We start from the raw sequence: 15,754 nt of genomic DNA, 5'->3' as shown, positions 1-15,754 counted from the left end.
ATTCAATGTTCCTCAGTCTTAATCAACAAAATAGGAAACAGATTTTTAAATTCTGAAGTCATTGTAAATTCATAGCATTTTTCCTTTGAGCAAAAATATTTTACATGACTATAATGAAATATGAAAAGAATCTGTATGATCAGGAAAAAAAAAAGAATTTGTATGGTCAGAAGGGTCAACAATTAAAAGAATAATAATGTGTCCTGAGTGAAACGGACCAAGATTCTAAAGGTAAACAGGTATTATTAAAGAGTTTGGTAAAGTGAGTTTTAAATGTGCTAGTGTTTATATTATAGAATATATTTCAGAATATGATCTAACCCTAAATATAATTATATACTACATTGCTTGTGTGCAAATATTATTCTTTCCTATTAGCATTGTTTTAGTTACGTTATTCTAAATACTCCAACACCAAAGTAAAATATACCTTAAAAAAGATAAGTTAGGGGTGCCTGGGTGGCTCAGTGGGTTAAGCCTCTGCCTTCGGCTCAGGTCATGATCCCAGGGTCCTGGGATCGAGCCCCGCATCGGGGTCCCTGCTCAGCGAGGAGCCTGCTTCCTCCTCTCTCTGCCTGCCTCTCTGCCTCCTTGTGATCTCTGTCTGTCAAATAAATAAATAAATAAATAAATAAAATCTTTAAAAAAAAAGATAAGTTATCTACTCCAGTAAAATCATGGCAGATAAACCCTTTGATCAACTATGTCAAGTATATGTTAAATCATAAAATCTCATAGGACTCACTATAGAGGACACCTTCATACTTTCAAGGTTACTATCTTCTTTAAAAGATTTTATTGATTGATAGAGAGAGAGAGACTACAAGTAGGGGGAGGGGCAAGGGGAGTGAGAGAGAGAATCCAAAGCAGATGCTGAGCTGAGCACAGAGCCAGATGCAGGGCTCGAGCTCAGGACCCAGAGATCATGACCTAAGCCACAATCAAGAGTCGGACACTTAGCCAACTGGAGCCACTCAGGCATCCCTCATGGTTACTATCTTTTATATATTAGATTCCTAATGTATTTCAAATAGGACTGGAAAAAGTAATTATTTATAGTGAGATATGGCAATAAATGATAGTCATCAAATTCAAAAGCATACATGGGCTTCATTTCCTTCAATAAATCTCAGGTGTTTAGAAGAAAAGTACAGTGAGAAGAAAACTTACATCAAAACAGCAGGTAAAACAATTCTAACTCATCAGGGAGATGGATGCCTCTAAAAATCGTAGGTTGTGTAGCTTCTTGTTAGTCTGTATGTTAAGCACATTGCTGTTAAAAAGCAAAGCAATAGACCACCATTTTTTCCTAAAGTGACATGTAGCTTGGAGATGTTCCCACTGTCCCCAACTTCTTTTTTGGACAATAATCTCCTCCACTACCTTTACTTACCTTATTCAGTGACCCCCACCCCATCTCTACCACTATTTTTCCATCTCTTTTGCCTCCTTCAAACTGATCTTGTCCCCTGAGCCCATCCTGACCAACCCCAACCAGCCTCATTCATGCCTATCTCCACCTTTATCCCTACAGCTTCACTCTCATGCATGGTCCCTCTGCTCAAGGCTATTTTGCGTTGGGTCCATGTTCAGTGGCTGGTGTGTGTGTGTGTGTGTGTGTGTGTGAGAGAGAGAGAGAGAGAGAGAGAGAGAGAGAGAGCTTGTGTTTTGGAGTTATTCTCCCTGTGCTCAAACCCCAGCTCTGCTCTTGAACTGCTGTGAGGTGGGTCAGCAATGCCATTAAGTCACAGTGCCCCTTTCTGTAAAGTGAGGATTATAATGGAATTTACCTAATAGGGATATTGTGAGGCTAGAAGGAGGTAATGGAAGTAAAGCACTCAATACAGTGCTGGTAAACAGTAAACACATAATAAATATGGGTTTTTGTTATTCTTGTCATATTTGTTATTTCACCCACACAGAGGTAATTCTCTTCAATGAAAAAGGAAAGTATTTTATATGACTTTGTAACACCCTGTAGGTATGACAACTGCACGTTTGAACTAAAATCAGGTCAAATGACCCAGCAAATCACACGCACTCACGCAGCAAAGAAACAGAAGCAGTGAAATAAAAACAGTCCCAGGTGATTCGGGATGAGAAAATCTCTGTCCGCAAGTCCTCTGCTTTGCTCTTTTCATAGCTTGAGTCCTCGAATGAAAGTATGCCCCGTCTACATAGTGAAGTAAATTACTTATTTGTTTGGGGTTGGATTCTGAATCCATAGGCAGATTAGAACAAGTTTTTTTTTTTCCCCCTCCCTGCGTGAGATACATAAACAGAGACACCTATGCAGTTGTTGCTGTTAGAGAAAACCTTATCTTCTCTTCCGACAATTTGTTGTGAGGACAATATCAGGAAAAAAAAAAAAAAAAACCTTCCCAGTACTAGGGTGGGAGGGGTCAACAGACAGAACCTAGTGAGTGAAACAGACATATTATCATGTGAAAACTGGAGCTGGGAGGAAGTTGCTGATGGAGCTGGAACCCCTGTTGACAAGGAGAATGGGCCAGAAGCTCTGTGATGTCCAAAGTCTTCAGTAATTGTCAGTAATTGTATCTGAGAACAGACTGGACAAACACTTTCAAGTCTGTTAACTGGATTGTTTTGGAAAATCCCAGCTCCACTCTGAGAATCTCAACTGCCTAATTCCAATTCCAATCTTGTCAATATTTTCAATGTGTATTTGAATATAAGAACCAGAGCCTTCTGAAACACTGCCATTTGGGTCAAACCAGGGAAGGACCAAGAGGGGAGTGCAGGAGGTGCGGGGCTGCAGATTGGTGGAACAAGAAAGCAGCTCCAGCAGAGACTGGCCGTCACAGAATGCCTTTCTATGGTCTTTAAAGGGAATTTCCAGGATGGACACACCTCATAGACAAATGTAGGTAAGTATTGCAGTACATTCCAAAGTCAAATACAAATGCTTTTTGTCATCTTCTATAGTCCATGCCCCTGTTCCCAAGCATTTATGTGGATAACTGAAAAATGACAGCATAACACATTTCTTTCCTTGGCTCTCCATTTCTCTCAAGGCAGACAAGCTATGATACCGAAGGCAAACACACCACGTAACAAAGGATAATTGTGTCTCTCGGGTAATCCAGTGATTTTCTCCTGATGGTTGTGCCCTTTTGGTGCCCTTCCCAACATTGAAAGGAATCAACACATGTGCACCCACGGGAATAGAATGGCTCCAAATGGCCTTTTGTTCCCACATTCCTAATTCTTATAGTCCTCATACTCTTCTCCTGGCCTTGCTTCATTTTCAAAGTGAAATATATATATCCCTACTGTACCCTAGTTTGATAGCTGATCTATTGTTGTCTCTCACTATGTTTTTTTAAGTCATCCCTACTGATTATCCATTAAGACTGTGTATTGGAGGGACGAATATCCATCCCGTACTGGGGTAAGAACAAGGGCCTGAAAGGTAAAAAAGCCTATGGGTCATTATCTAATCACCACCAAATGCAGACACACCATAATTTATGTCAGTGTGATATAGAGCATACAATTAAGGCAGAAATTATTGAGGCCAGGTGTAGACACCCAGTTTCTCCACATACTGTTTTTCACATACACTTTGGTGTATGCTTGAAATTTTCCATCATAAAAAAACTTCAAAAATTTATATGACATCAGAGAGACAAACTCAGAAAAGAAAAAAAAATGGATCTGAAAAATATTCTCTGATGTCAGATTACTGTAGGCAGCATTCCTATGCTCAGCAGACCTCCAGTGTTCCTCTTTGCAACCTTGGGAAGCTTGTGGGAGGAAGAGGGGTGTTTATTTTTAGTGTGAGTTACTTTAGTGAGTGCCCAGTTTTCTTGTTGAGGTGGCCCACACAGAAATGCTATGTATTTGATTTTTCAAACCACATGGAGGCAAGGAAATTAAAAGGGTAAAGACTTTGGCATTGGACAGAGTACGTTTAAACCCTCTTAGGGTTCAACCTGGGAGAAGTTACTAATTTCTCTGACCTTTCATCCCTTGTAAAGTGGAGTTCATATCAGCCTCACAAGGTTATTATAAGAAAAGTGCCAGCTCATACATCTGGCAAATAATAGATTCTCAATGCATGTTCACTTCCTTCCTTCTTTTTAAAATATATTTTATTTAAAGATTTTTATATATTTATTTATTTGAGAGAAAGAGAGAGCTAGAGAAAGGATGAATGGTGGAGAGTGGCAGAGGGAGAAGGAGAAGCAGACTTCCCACCTAGGTGAGAGCCCAACCCGGGCTCGATCCCAGAACCCTGAGATCATGACCGGAGCCAAAGGCAGACCCTTAACCAACTGAGCCACGCAGGCCCCTGTCCGTTCACCTTGTCATAGTTTCAGTTGCTAATCATATAACAAGTGGAAGAAACTCCAAAGGCTTTCTAAGATATAACTCTGAAATCTTTTTAGTTCTCCAAAACACCAGTAAAATCTTGGCCTATCCAGTCACTGCACATCATAATAGCAGGGCTATTGACAGACAAGGATCCCATGTCTTTAGACAGATTGGACACCAGATTGTGTGGCGTTATTAGAAAGGACAATAAACTCTCAGGGACATGCATTCTCATCTCCACTTTCTCACTAAGAGATTTTGCCTTTAAAAGGGACACTTAACTATCTCTGCCCTTGGAGAGAAAATTTTTCAAAAGCATTTTTAAGCTCCCAACTTCCTAAGACACAGAGAATGAGAAGCCTAGAAACTGACTCAAATATATGAAGTTAATAATTTGCTGTGTCACTATCCTAAATAGAGAGGCACTGGTTTGGTTGTCCTCAGCTATGAAAACCACCCTTATTAGACTTTGACAAAGTAAAAGCACTATACAAATATGAGGTTTTGACTCTGGATCAAAACACCTCGCCAGAGGCCACTGCAAATAATAGTCTTGTTGTGTGATTATTATTGTTCTTACGAAGATGAAAGCAGGCTTAGGAATTTAATGCAATAAACAGGTACAAATCAGCTAAAACCCAGGACAGAGAACAATTAACATTGTGGGACGTCAGGTGTCAGAGGCAGCGGGCCCCTGGCCTGGCCCTGTGCTTACCGCGGCCTTGGCAAGCTACTTCACATTGAAGAGCCTCAGTAGCTTCATCGCTAGGATAAGGCATATCCATCTTTAAAAGTTGTCAGAAGTTACATGAGAAAATGCTGGAGAATGTCCCTGGCATTCGTAAGTGCTTAAGAATCTATTTTCTTCCTGAATTTCTACTTTAGAAATAGGATACCAGCTCCTTGACAATAACGTTGATTTTTCTGAGTTAAAATTCAAAATTTTACATTTCATATTTAAGAGTCACTCATTGTTATATGTGTATGTGTAAGAGAGAGACAGAGACACAGAGATGACACACTTATAGGATTTCAAAAAACAGCAAAATCTTGACAGAAGAACAAGAGGACAGCATTCAGCAGAGCCAAGCAATCACAAAGGCAACATGGGACTCATGGACAGACCAGACAGATTTAAGGATTAAATCACTCTCAGTAGGAAACTCTTTCCTTCCATCAAAAGTCACAGATGTCTCAGGGATGCCTAGGTGGCTCCGTCAATTAAGCATCTGCCTTTGGCTCAGGTCAGGATCCCAGGGTCCTGGGTTCAAGTCCCTCATTGGGCTCCTTGCTTAGTGGGGAGTCTGTGTCTCCCTCTCCTTCTGCTGCTCCCCCTGCTTGTGCACACATGTGCTCTCTCTCTCTCTCTTTTTCTCTGTGTCAAATAAATAAATAAATAAAGTCTTAAAAAAAAAAAAGGTATGGACGTCTCTAAAGTCCTTGCCACCACAGCCCCAGTCACAGACAACTTGTGCACGTGCTTTGGTCAACATGATTTGCAGAACTAGGGGGTATTGTGCTAAGCGAAATAAGTCAATCAGAGAAAGACAATTATCATATGATCTCATTCATATGTGAACTTTAAGAAACAAAACAGAGGATCCTAGGGGAAGGGAGGGAAAAATGAAATAAGACGAAATCAGAGAGGGAGACAAACCAGAAGAGACTCTTAACTATAGGAAACAAACTGAGGGCTGCAGGAGGGGAGGAGGAAGGAGATAGGGGGCTGGGGTAACTGGGTGACAGGCATTAAGGATGCACATGATGTGATGAGCACTGGGTATTATACAACTGATGAATCACTGACCTCTACCTCAAAAACTAATAATACACTTATTTAATACAGTAATACAGTAAATAATTCTATATATCATATCTTTTATATATAATATAAATAGTAATACAGTAAATAATACACTGGCACTTAAATAAAATAAAATTTAAAATAAATAGAAATAAAAAGTCACATGTCTCTAAAGCCTTTGCCACCATAGCCCCAGTCACAGGCAACTTGTGCACATACGTTGGTCAAGACGATTTGCAAATCCCCCTTGAAAAATACAGGCCTCACACCTCCAGCGTATCCCATATCTGAAGAATTCAAAGCTAATAGCGAGCCTGCGCAACACATGTGAACACAGCTGAAGCATCTACATCTGAGATGCTACGTTTTAAACAAGTGCCGCAGACAGAATCCTCTTCAATGGAAAATCATCTTTGACTCAAGAAAGTGACCTGTAAACCCTGGACAGTGCAGGATGTGACCCCAGCACTCTGGATACTAACACAAATCAGCAGGTGACTCAAAACCCAGGGGACAGGAAGAAACAACCCCACAGACAGAACAGCCAGAAGACCAAGCATTCCCCAGACCATATTTATCATCATCTTAATGGTTTGGACTAGAGGACAAGCCACTACTGGTATCAAAACCACTCCATGGTGTGTGTTAGCTTTGCTCTATGTGAATTCAATATGCAGATGAATATATATATTTTCCCATTGTTTAGGCTGAGTTTTTCTCAAAGATGGCTGGCAATTTTGTTTAAAAAAAAAAAAAAAAAAAAAAAAGATGGCCGGTCTGATACAACACCACATTTACAGAGAAATACCTATAACAAACGGTGCCGAGACACCCTAATCCTATTTGAGGACACCACCTTTTATGTGTACACAATAGGTATTGACTCTGGCCCCTAGAATTTTCAGGCCTCACACCACAAGGTGGGATTTAGGACACTTAGGTAAGTTAGCTCTCTTTCTGTAGGGGCTCACTATAATGGCTGGTGCTCGCAGGGCTGAAAGACCCCAGGGCTTTCCTAATTTAGGACAAAAGATGATTTCACTGTGTCTCTGTGCCAAACTGAAAAAGCAACTGGTCTACCTCAACATTTCTTCAGCTCATACATCCTTCCCAGTGCCTGACCCCTTCTTTCTTTTCCCTTTCTAGCCTCTGAGTTCCTTTCTCCAAAGCTATTCATCTTTTCCTCACCTCATATCAACAAGGAAATCATTTAGCTGATGAGATTGTTTGCCCCAGTTTACTCTGTGGTAAAGACAGACCTTCCGTATTGTGGAATCCCGGCCAGAAAAACAGCTCGGCTACAGCCACTGCCTCCTTATCCTTGGAGGGGGAGAACCCAAACATGTCTCGGGACCTGCAGCCTGAGGAGACAGGAACGTCCGAGACAAGAGAGGAAATGCTGTGGACAACAGCAGAAGCCGCACAGTCCACCACACCCAGTGGTGGAATTTGTTCCCAGTAAACACACGTTGCTCTAAGCACCATTATTTATTAGAGATGAAAGAGAAAGATCATCTGCTTCTCAAGTCAGTTCCACTCTTCATAGGATACACATGGAAAGTGGATATCTGTGCTTCTGTGATCCAGAAACTAGACAAAGCCCAGAGCTACCTAAAGTTTGCTCTGTTCCATGCACCTTGTGTACCGTGTCTCCCTTGAAACTCCAAGATGGGCAGTGACTTCCGATCAGACCGGAAAATCATGAAACATGAATAACCTGTGGAACACTCTTTGGAAATCAAGTCAACATTCTTTAGGAATGATACAGGGTTGAGAATTAGCCTTATTAAGCAACATTTAACCTAAATGAAATGATAATAAAGAGAATAAGGAAGAATAAAGAAAAAGAACAGTGGAAGTACCAGCCATAATCCACATCCTGAAGGGGTCCTTCCTGTCTTATCCCAGCCTGTCTCCCCGTAGGTGAGGGTACTATAACCATCAGAACTTGCAGAAATCTCTCGGGTTCCTCTTCTTCTCTTGCATAGTATCTCTGAGCTCAGTCCAAGAGCCATGTATCCACCTCTCTCCACTCCTAGCTAATGATGAGCAAATCATTTAGTCATCCCAGCCCATATTCCAAACACCTTGCCATTCTTCCGTGGGTATGGTCTTCAGAGTCAGGACCCCATTTTTTTTTTTTTTTTAAGCTCTTCAGTGATAACATTCTGTTCTTTCAATGATGGATCTGATTTTTTGGATCGTCAAGAGGTATTCACAGCCAGTCCCTCTAGGGAATAAAATTAGTCATCAAGCAAGATAAAGCATTTTCAGTTAAAAATAAAGTGTGTGTGTGTGTGTGTGAGAGAGAGAGAGAGAGAGAGAGAGAGAAACTGGGCCAGAAAGATGTTTCCACTGAAAAATTTAAATATGTTTTATGCCAGTATGTGTGAAAAATTTCCAAGGGTCACAGCTCTGAAGGACAATTCACATTTGGATATAGACATTGTGCTCTGTTTGCTTTAAAAGATTGATTATTTTATAGCTACAACTCATAAAGCCTGTGGTCATAAAACACCTCCCTCTATCTTGGAGGCAGACTACATTTGTATAAATAATGTTATCAGGTTCTAACTCAGCTAAGACCACTGCTGGCCCTAAATGTGGCTAGACTCCAGGGCACACTCACGTAGCCAGGACCACAGAATCTATTCCCAAGAACAAATATGACTTCTAGCTTACATGGGAAAATAAAAAAGGAAATTTCATCCCAAAAGAATAAATATTAAGAGGGATAAGAAGTGAATTTAAAAAATCAAAATAGCTTTAAAGATAGAAATAAGCATAATACTGGCTTGGGGGCATTTTTATCAGTCACAGAGGGCTTTTAAAGAGAGAAGCAGCAACTCTATCTTAATTCCACATCTGCTGTGTGGTCATCTGTCTTCAACAACCCTGCTCTGTCACCATTTAACTCCAACCGACTTAACTGTGCCCTTTGTCATTTTCCAGTCCTGCTCCCCAAATCTGTTGTTTGCTACTTTAGAAGCTCCTTATCTCCTACAGCTTAGTATTCTATGCCTACTACTTCCACATTTTGTTTACCTGTTCCCTTCTTAATCCCCTAAAAAGTGGGATTGTGGTTTTCTGAAATAAAGACTACACTTCCAGTCAGACAGAGATGGATTCAAATCTTGGCTTTTAGTGGTGACCTCAGAAAATGTAATTAATCTTTCTAAGTTTTCCAAATTAAAAAAAGATTACTGTAGGTTGTCCTAAATTATTTAACATATGTTCCTTAAAAAATTTTTAAATGACTACATAAGCCAAGTATTTATGAGTTTGTTCAGTGTGTTTTGTTATTTTTTTCCCCAAGATTTTATTTATTTATTTGACAGAGAAAGAGAAGGATCACAAATAGGCAGACAGGCAGGCAGAGAAAGAGCGGGGGTGGGGGGGAGCAGGACCCTGCTGAGGAGAGAGCCCAAAGCGGAACTTCACCCCAGGACCCTGGGATCATGACCTGAACCACAGGCAGAGGCTTAACTCACTGAACCACCAGGTGCCCCCGTTCACTGTATTTTGTATGCCTACATCATATATATAAGTTTTATGAAGTGGGAGCATAGTCTAATCTTTCTTGTTGTTCAGTCTGCTTTGTTTCCCTTTACAACATTACCAGTAATGCTGCCTCTGCTTGTAGATCTTTGCAGGGACCAAGAGCCACATAATCGTAAGCATACTCCTTTCTATTGTGGTTGCTGAAATGCTGGCATTGTGTCCGATACTGGAAGGTTCCTCTCCATTTTGGTTTCACATCTGCCTCCCTCTGCATGCATATATTGGCCCTCCTGCTGTCCTCTAGAGCAACACTGATGAATCTAATCCCCTTGTCATAGGCAAGCCACCTACCCACTCTTCACCTCCACTGTCGTCCACCCCATGGGAGAGTATCTCAAAGCTATCTTTCAATTATTATGGTTGACATTAGCAGCTATTTCCTCTTTTTATATAACCAATACATTTTCTGTGCATTGTTTCGATCTCTAACATTGTCAAAAGCTAATGAATAAGGGGATCAAAATGTGCTATGAAGTGAAAGAGGCAAGGATCGAACATGAAGCAGAACTGTGTTCAGCCTCTGAGCCCAGCTTTACTTTTTTCATGTGTACGTGTATAGCATAATTGCCAAAGTGACTACTTTGAAGTCAGACTGGTAGGGCTCAAATCACAGTCACTTAACAGCTGCGTGTCCTCTCTGAGTGTCTGTGTCTTCCTCTGTAAAACAGGGATAATAGAAACCACTTTGTAAGGTTGTTCCAAGGATTATGCGATTCCCAGGAATACATACAAAGTGCCAAGCTCAGTAGCTGGCACGAGGCAAGCACGATGTTTGCTGCTGTGAGGAGGAAGAAGATAAAGATGTATGTGCTCGGGGAAATCACTGTCGTCTTTCCATGTCTCGGTTTCCTAATCTGTGAGATGAAAAGGAAGATGGATAAACGCTGACAACAGTAGTAGTGATGATGACACAATCCTGGAGCCCTTGACACTTTTCAAAGCACATGCATACACAGTGGGTCCTTGGGAAGCACTCACTGGTATCCCCTGCTCTCGGCATCTCCAACTTGCCAGCACAACCCAGCAATGTGCTGCAGAACATACATGCTGACTCTGGCCCTGGGCCTCCATTTAGCAGAAAGGTCCAAAGTCCTCACAGACCTTATCCCTCCGCCAGTATCTGACTTGCTATCTGCAAAATAATTATGGGCTATCAGGCCCATAAATCTGGACTCCCAAATGACACCAAGAGACTGGAAAGAAAGAGACAGGCAAAGAATAAAACAAGGCAATCGTCTCTGGAGCAACTACACCATATCACACTACGCTATTGATCATCAGGACCATATTACGTACCCTATAGACCATCAGAATGTCAATCCCATGGAGTCCTCACAACAACCTAGGTGGAAGGTTTTATTACCCATATTTCTGAGAATTCCCTCAGAGGAGTTCAATAGGCGTGCCAAGGTCACACAGCTACTGACTTTAAAACCAGGATGGAAGTCTGACCAAGCCCAAAACTCGAGCTCATGCTAAAGTTCCATGCTGCCTCGTGGAGATTTGCAGTCTACTAGGATTGGGATGTTGGTTGCTAATTTTTAAAAAAAAATTTTTTTTTTATTTATTTGACAGAGAGAGATCACAAGTAGACATAGGGACAGGCAGAGAGAGAGGGAAAAGCATGCTCCCTGCTGAGCAGAGAGCCCGATGCAGGGATCGATCCCAGGACCCTGAGATCATGACCTGAGCTGAAGGCCAGAGGCTCAACCCACTGAGCCATCCAGGCGCCCCTGTTGGTTGTCATTTTAACTTCTCAACTAAATAAATCTCGAACCCATTGAAAAATTCTGCTGCCTAAATGGTGCCAAGAACATGAGGTATTTTATCATACACAACTAGCCTATAGGTGGCGCTATTTTTCACTCATGAGTGATCCAATCTGGCGCCTCTCCTGAAAGCTTCAAAGCAAAAATGTCCCTGTATTTTGAGGGCACCCAGAGATGGCTCTGCCTCACAAGTCTATCACGTAAGTGATCAAGACAGCTATTGAGCAACAACATTTCTACCGTATTTACAGAATTAACAGAGAACAAACACATCCGAAGCAGGATCATTTTTCCATACAATAAATATTGTCATTGAGTGAGCTCAGGCCACTTATTTTGTTCTTGTTCTTCCTCATTTATTTGCCACCAACACACTTCTTTGCTCCCTGATTTGACGGCGGCTAGCCCTGAGGGCACATGAAGGTGAAGTTAGCATAAAATGCGTTGCTAAAAAAGTCTCCAGTCGGTCAACACACTTGCTTTCCTGCTTAACGGAAGTAGCACGAAAATGAGAGAGCAATGAAGTCATGGTCTTGAGACCCCAAGGATTTCACTGCGTTTGGCAAACTCCACTGAGCTAGAATACTTGGCTTAACTAAGTGAAATTACAATTATATGTTAAGACCCATCTATGTTATCTTCATTGCCATTTCAATAGACAGAGACTAGATGTCAGGCAGGGTACACTAAATATTATTGCATTTGGGCCTCACAGATAATCCTGTGAGGTAGGCACAAGTGTTATATCCACATTTAATGAGGAAGCTGAGGCACAAAAATGTTATGTAACTTCCCCATTGTCAGAGAACAAAACAATGGTAGCATGAGAATGCACACCCCAGCAGCCAGACTCCGACGCCCATGCTTTCTCAAAGCAAGTTTCTGATTGCCTCTGGAGAATGGTAAGATACTCAGGTGCATGCCCATAAACAGGAACTGTTTAGTTTAATAGTTTTCATGAGATTTCTCCGTCCATTTAAACAATCCTGTACTACTCAGTCGGTGTGATGAAAATGAACACGATCTCCGTGTGCTAAGCAAACCCGAGCCACGGAGAGCACATGAATTTCCTCTGTAGGGTCACTTGGTTTACCTGCTGGGTTGATCACACACAACACTTGAGTTGGAATTACACTGAGAATTTCTGGCATGGGTGGAGCTACCTGGTGGTAGGTGTACTTAAGGGATTACATTTGATTCTTACTGTGACTTTTACTGGAAGTCTCTGACAATGAGAGGAATAGCTGTTAGAAAGGAAAGGTAAAAAGAAAGCTGTCCTCCCGTGGAACAGTTTGTTACTGGTTTGTTTCAGAGCCTAGAGTTCATAAATCTTCCCCTCCTTTTGATTTCACAAAGGTCCTTCTCTTTCCAGAAAGTTCCTCTTCCCAAAGCCAAGGACCGATAAGGAATGAAGACAGAACAACAGGTGCCTTGTTGTCTCAAGTGGCTTACTGACATCGCTGAGATTTTTCAGATTGGGTAGTGCCCATTCAGTTCATTATGCCCCTCACAGCAATAGTCTTCTTTAGGTACTTTCTCCCTGTAGGAAGAGAGTGAAGTAGGGTGGAGTGAGAAACATATGAGTCTCTCTCTCTCTCTCTTTCTCATTCTCATTCTTTTCTCATTCTCTCTATTTTCAAGTTTAATGCAGCTCAATTGATGTCACACAAGGGAAGATCCCATTAAGGAGCTAATTGTAGGTGGCCACAAGATACAACTAAAAGATATAGGGGCATAAAGGCTTGTAACAAGGCACCTAGGACACCCCACCCTGGACAATGCTCTCTGTGTTAGAACTATCTGCCAAGGACAGGTGACAAATGGCACAGCCCTCGCTAGGGGTCAGAAGGTCTAGATCCCAGTGTGGCTCACCCTGTAGTCTTGGGCAAGCTCCTTTTCCTGTTTAGGCTCCCATTGTCTCACTCTTATAGGGATAAAGCTTCACCAGAGGGTTAGTGGAAATTGATGAGATTTCAGGCAGGCAGATATGCTCTAGGTCACTCTAGGGGCCTGTGTCAACAATGGTTGTGGGTTGATTTTCCAGAGTTCTGGTCTTGCCTCTCACTCTAACCGGAAGCTTGTCCTTGATCCTTGCACCTCTTCCCAAGCCCAGAAGAGGTAAAGATTTGCCATTGCCTTGGGTGTGAACCCAGTCAGTCTTACTAATCAACATGACTTCCTGTTTCCCTACAGTGAGAAAAGAGGAGGGAAGCAAGGTCTGAGGGGAGTGGCAGGGGCCGCACCAAAAGAGGACCTCAGCAGGGACAAGAGCCTGCTCAAGCTGAGTCAGTCCCGTGTTTTTTTTCCTGTTAAATGATTCACATGCCAAGGCAAATCAGCCGGAGATGTGCAAACTCTTCTCTGCCTTTCATGAGCTTCCAGATGAGTTGGTGATTTTTGTTTTTGTTTTCCTGTCTCACTGCACTTTCCTTGGAAACAGGATTGTGCTGCTTTCATTCCAGGTTGAGGTCCCCCCATCATTTCAATGTCCTGGAGTGGAGGGGTTGTCATATCCAAAAATCACTGTGCTCATACATGACTTTGAAACTACTTACGGGTTATTTTAAATGTTATTCATATTCCTTACATTTCTTGTGTTTTTTGGACTCAAGTAGATTAAATTATAAACAAAATTTCATAGCATATTATAAATAATGAAGTCTGAATTTTATGAAAATCAAGCTCTAGATGTTTGAATTTCCTATATGTGTCTTAAAAGGTTTATTATTGTAAATATCCAAGACTTTTTTCAGTTATCTGGGTTTTTATTTTTGTTTTTTAAGATTTTGAGAGAGAGACAGAATGAGTAGTGGGAAGGAGCAGAAGGGGAGAGAGAGAGAGAAGCAGACTCCCTGCTGAGCAGGAAGTCTGATGTGGGTCTTGATCCAGGACCCAAAGATCATGACCTGGGGTGAAGGCTGACACTTAACCTTTTTTCAGTTATTTTGAAAGGGAATTCCTTCTGAATATATAAGAGATAAAATACTTCTCTTCATTAATTATTAAAAGTCATGGTCCTTAATCCTTTTAACACTCCCAGCCACCATTTTGTCCTCTCATGTTTAAGTGAGGTCAAGTTTCACTGAGGCCCTTCTTCCATGTTTTGCTTAATCTCCATGCATATCCATAGCCAAAGCATCCTGAATAGCCAAGCTATTCAGGAAGAGATGGTTTTACTATTTGGTTAAATCTGGGCATTCCCCAGCTTAAGACACCCAGTAACTTCTGATTAGAGTTAGAATATTAGTCAAACTCCTTTCATGACCTATAGAGGCCCATATGGCCTATTCCCTGCCTTTCTTTCCAACTAATCTCCCCCTCCTCCACTGTGGCCCACACACTGGCTTTCTCTCTGTTCCTCAAAAGGGCCAGAATGTCTCAGGTTCTTTGCACTTGGCATTGCTACTTCCTAAAAGAGTCTTCCCTCTTTTTCGTCTGACTGCCTCCTTCTCCCATTTTAGTTCTAAGGTCAAATGTCACTTCCTCACAGAAGCCATCAATGTCTTCCACACCAAACAGGTTTTAGCTACTTTCCTGTTTCGTTTTCTCCCGAGCAGTTAAAGCGCTATTGGAATGTTTTAATTTGTTTCCTTATTTTTTATTTTTTGTCAATATTCATTCTCTGTCAGATCTGCTATGCTTCAGGAGAAGAAGGCCTTTATCTGTCTTGTTCGCTGTTTTATCACAGTTTCCAGAACAGTTCTTGACACATAGGAAGCACTCAATAAATGCTGCTGAAGGAAAAAAACCTTGGCTCATCTCCACACCTACTTAAAGCTCATCTCCAGGGGGTGCCTGGGTGGCTCAGTCGGTTAAGCAGCTGCGTTCAGCTCAGGTCATGATCCCAGGGTCCAGGGATCAAGTCCCACATCGGGCTCCCTGCTCAGCGGAGAGCCTGCTTATCCCTCTCCCTCTCCCTGCCTCTCTGCCTACTTGTGCTCTCTATCTCTCTGTCAAATAAATAAATAAAATCTAAAGCTCATCTCCATTTGCTATGGGGAGTTCTGGTTGCCTTGAGTCTCATTACACATTGGGTAATCCAGTCTGAATTATCAATTACAATGATATCCTCAGATGACTGTCACAACAGTAAAAAGATGGTAATTCCATGTCATCCCATTCAATTTTGGAAAGACACAAAAGAGCTAATAGAATGTTGATGGCACACCCTAATTTCTTCAGTAGTTCTTTTCAAACTTTTCCAAAAAGATGTAACTAATAGTTTAGAATAGTGAATAATCACATTCAGAAGGAGATCAGAAGAGGAGTATAAAATGGGCCC

General features: G+C 41.6%; 1 protein-coding gene across 3 annotated transcripts in view; it reads right to left on the bottom strand.

The window, feature by feature from the left end:
• The window catches only part of LOC125083920 (uncharacterized), a 153,868-nt gene that overhangs the window by 34,550 nt on the left and 103,564 nt on the right, over positions 1–15,754 (bottom strand). Inside the window, exon 4 of one of the 3 annotated variants that reach the window (XM_047700932.1) lies at positions 982–2,559. The exons of the other annotated variants lie outside the window; for them this stretch is intronic. Within the exon in view, the coding sequence (XP_047556888.1) occupies positions 2,233–2,559 (327 nt within the window). The 3' untranslated portion in view covers positions 982–2,232. Of the gene's footprint in view, positions 1–981; positions 2,560–15,754 lie in introns of those variants that run through there. 3 annotated transcript variants of the gene reach the window in all.

This window comes from Lutra lutra, chromosome 13, assembly GCF_902655055.1.
Source record: "Lutra lutra chromosome 13, mLutLut1.2, whole genome shotgun sequence".
NCBI lineage: Eukaryota > Metazoa > Chordata > Mammalia > Carnivora > Mustelidae > Lutra > Lutra lutra.
Note: the sequence above shows the minus strand (reverse complement) of the source record. Positions and strands in the feature narration are given on the sequence as shown.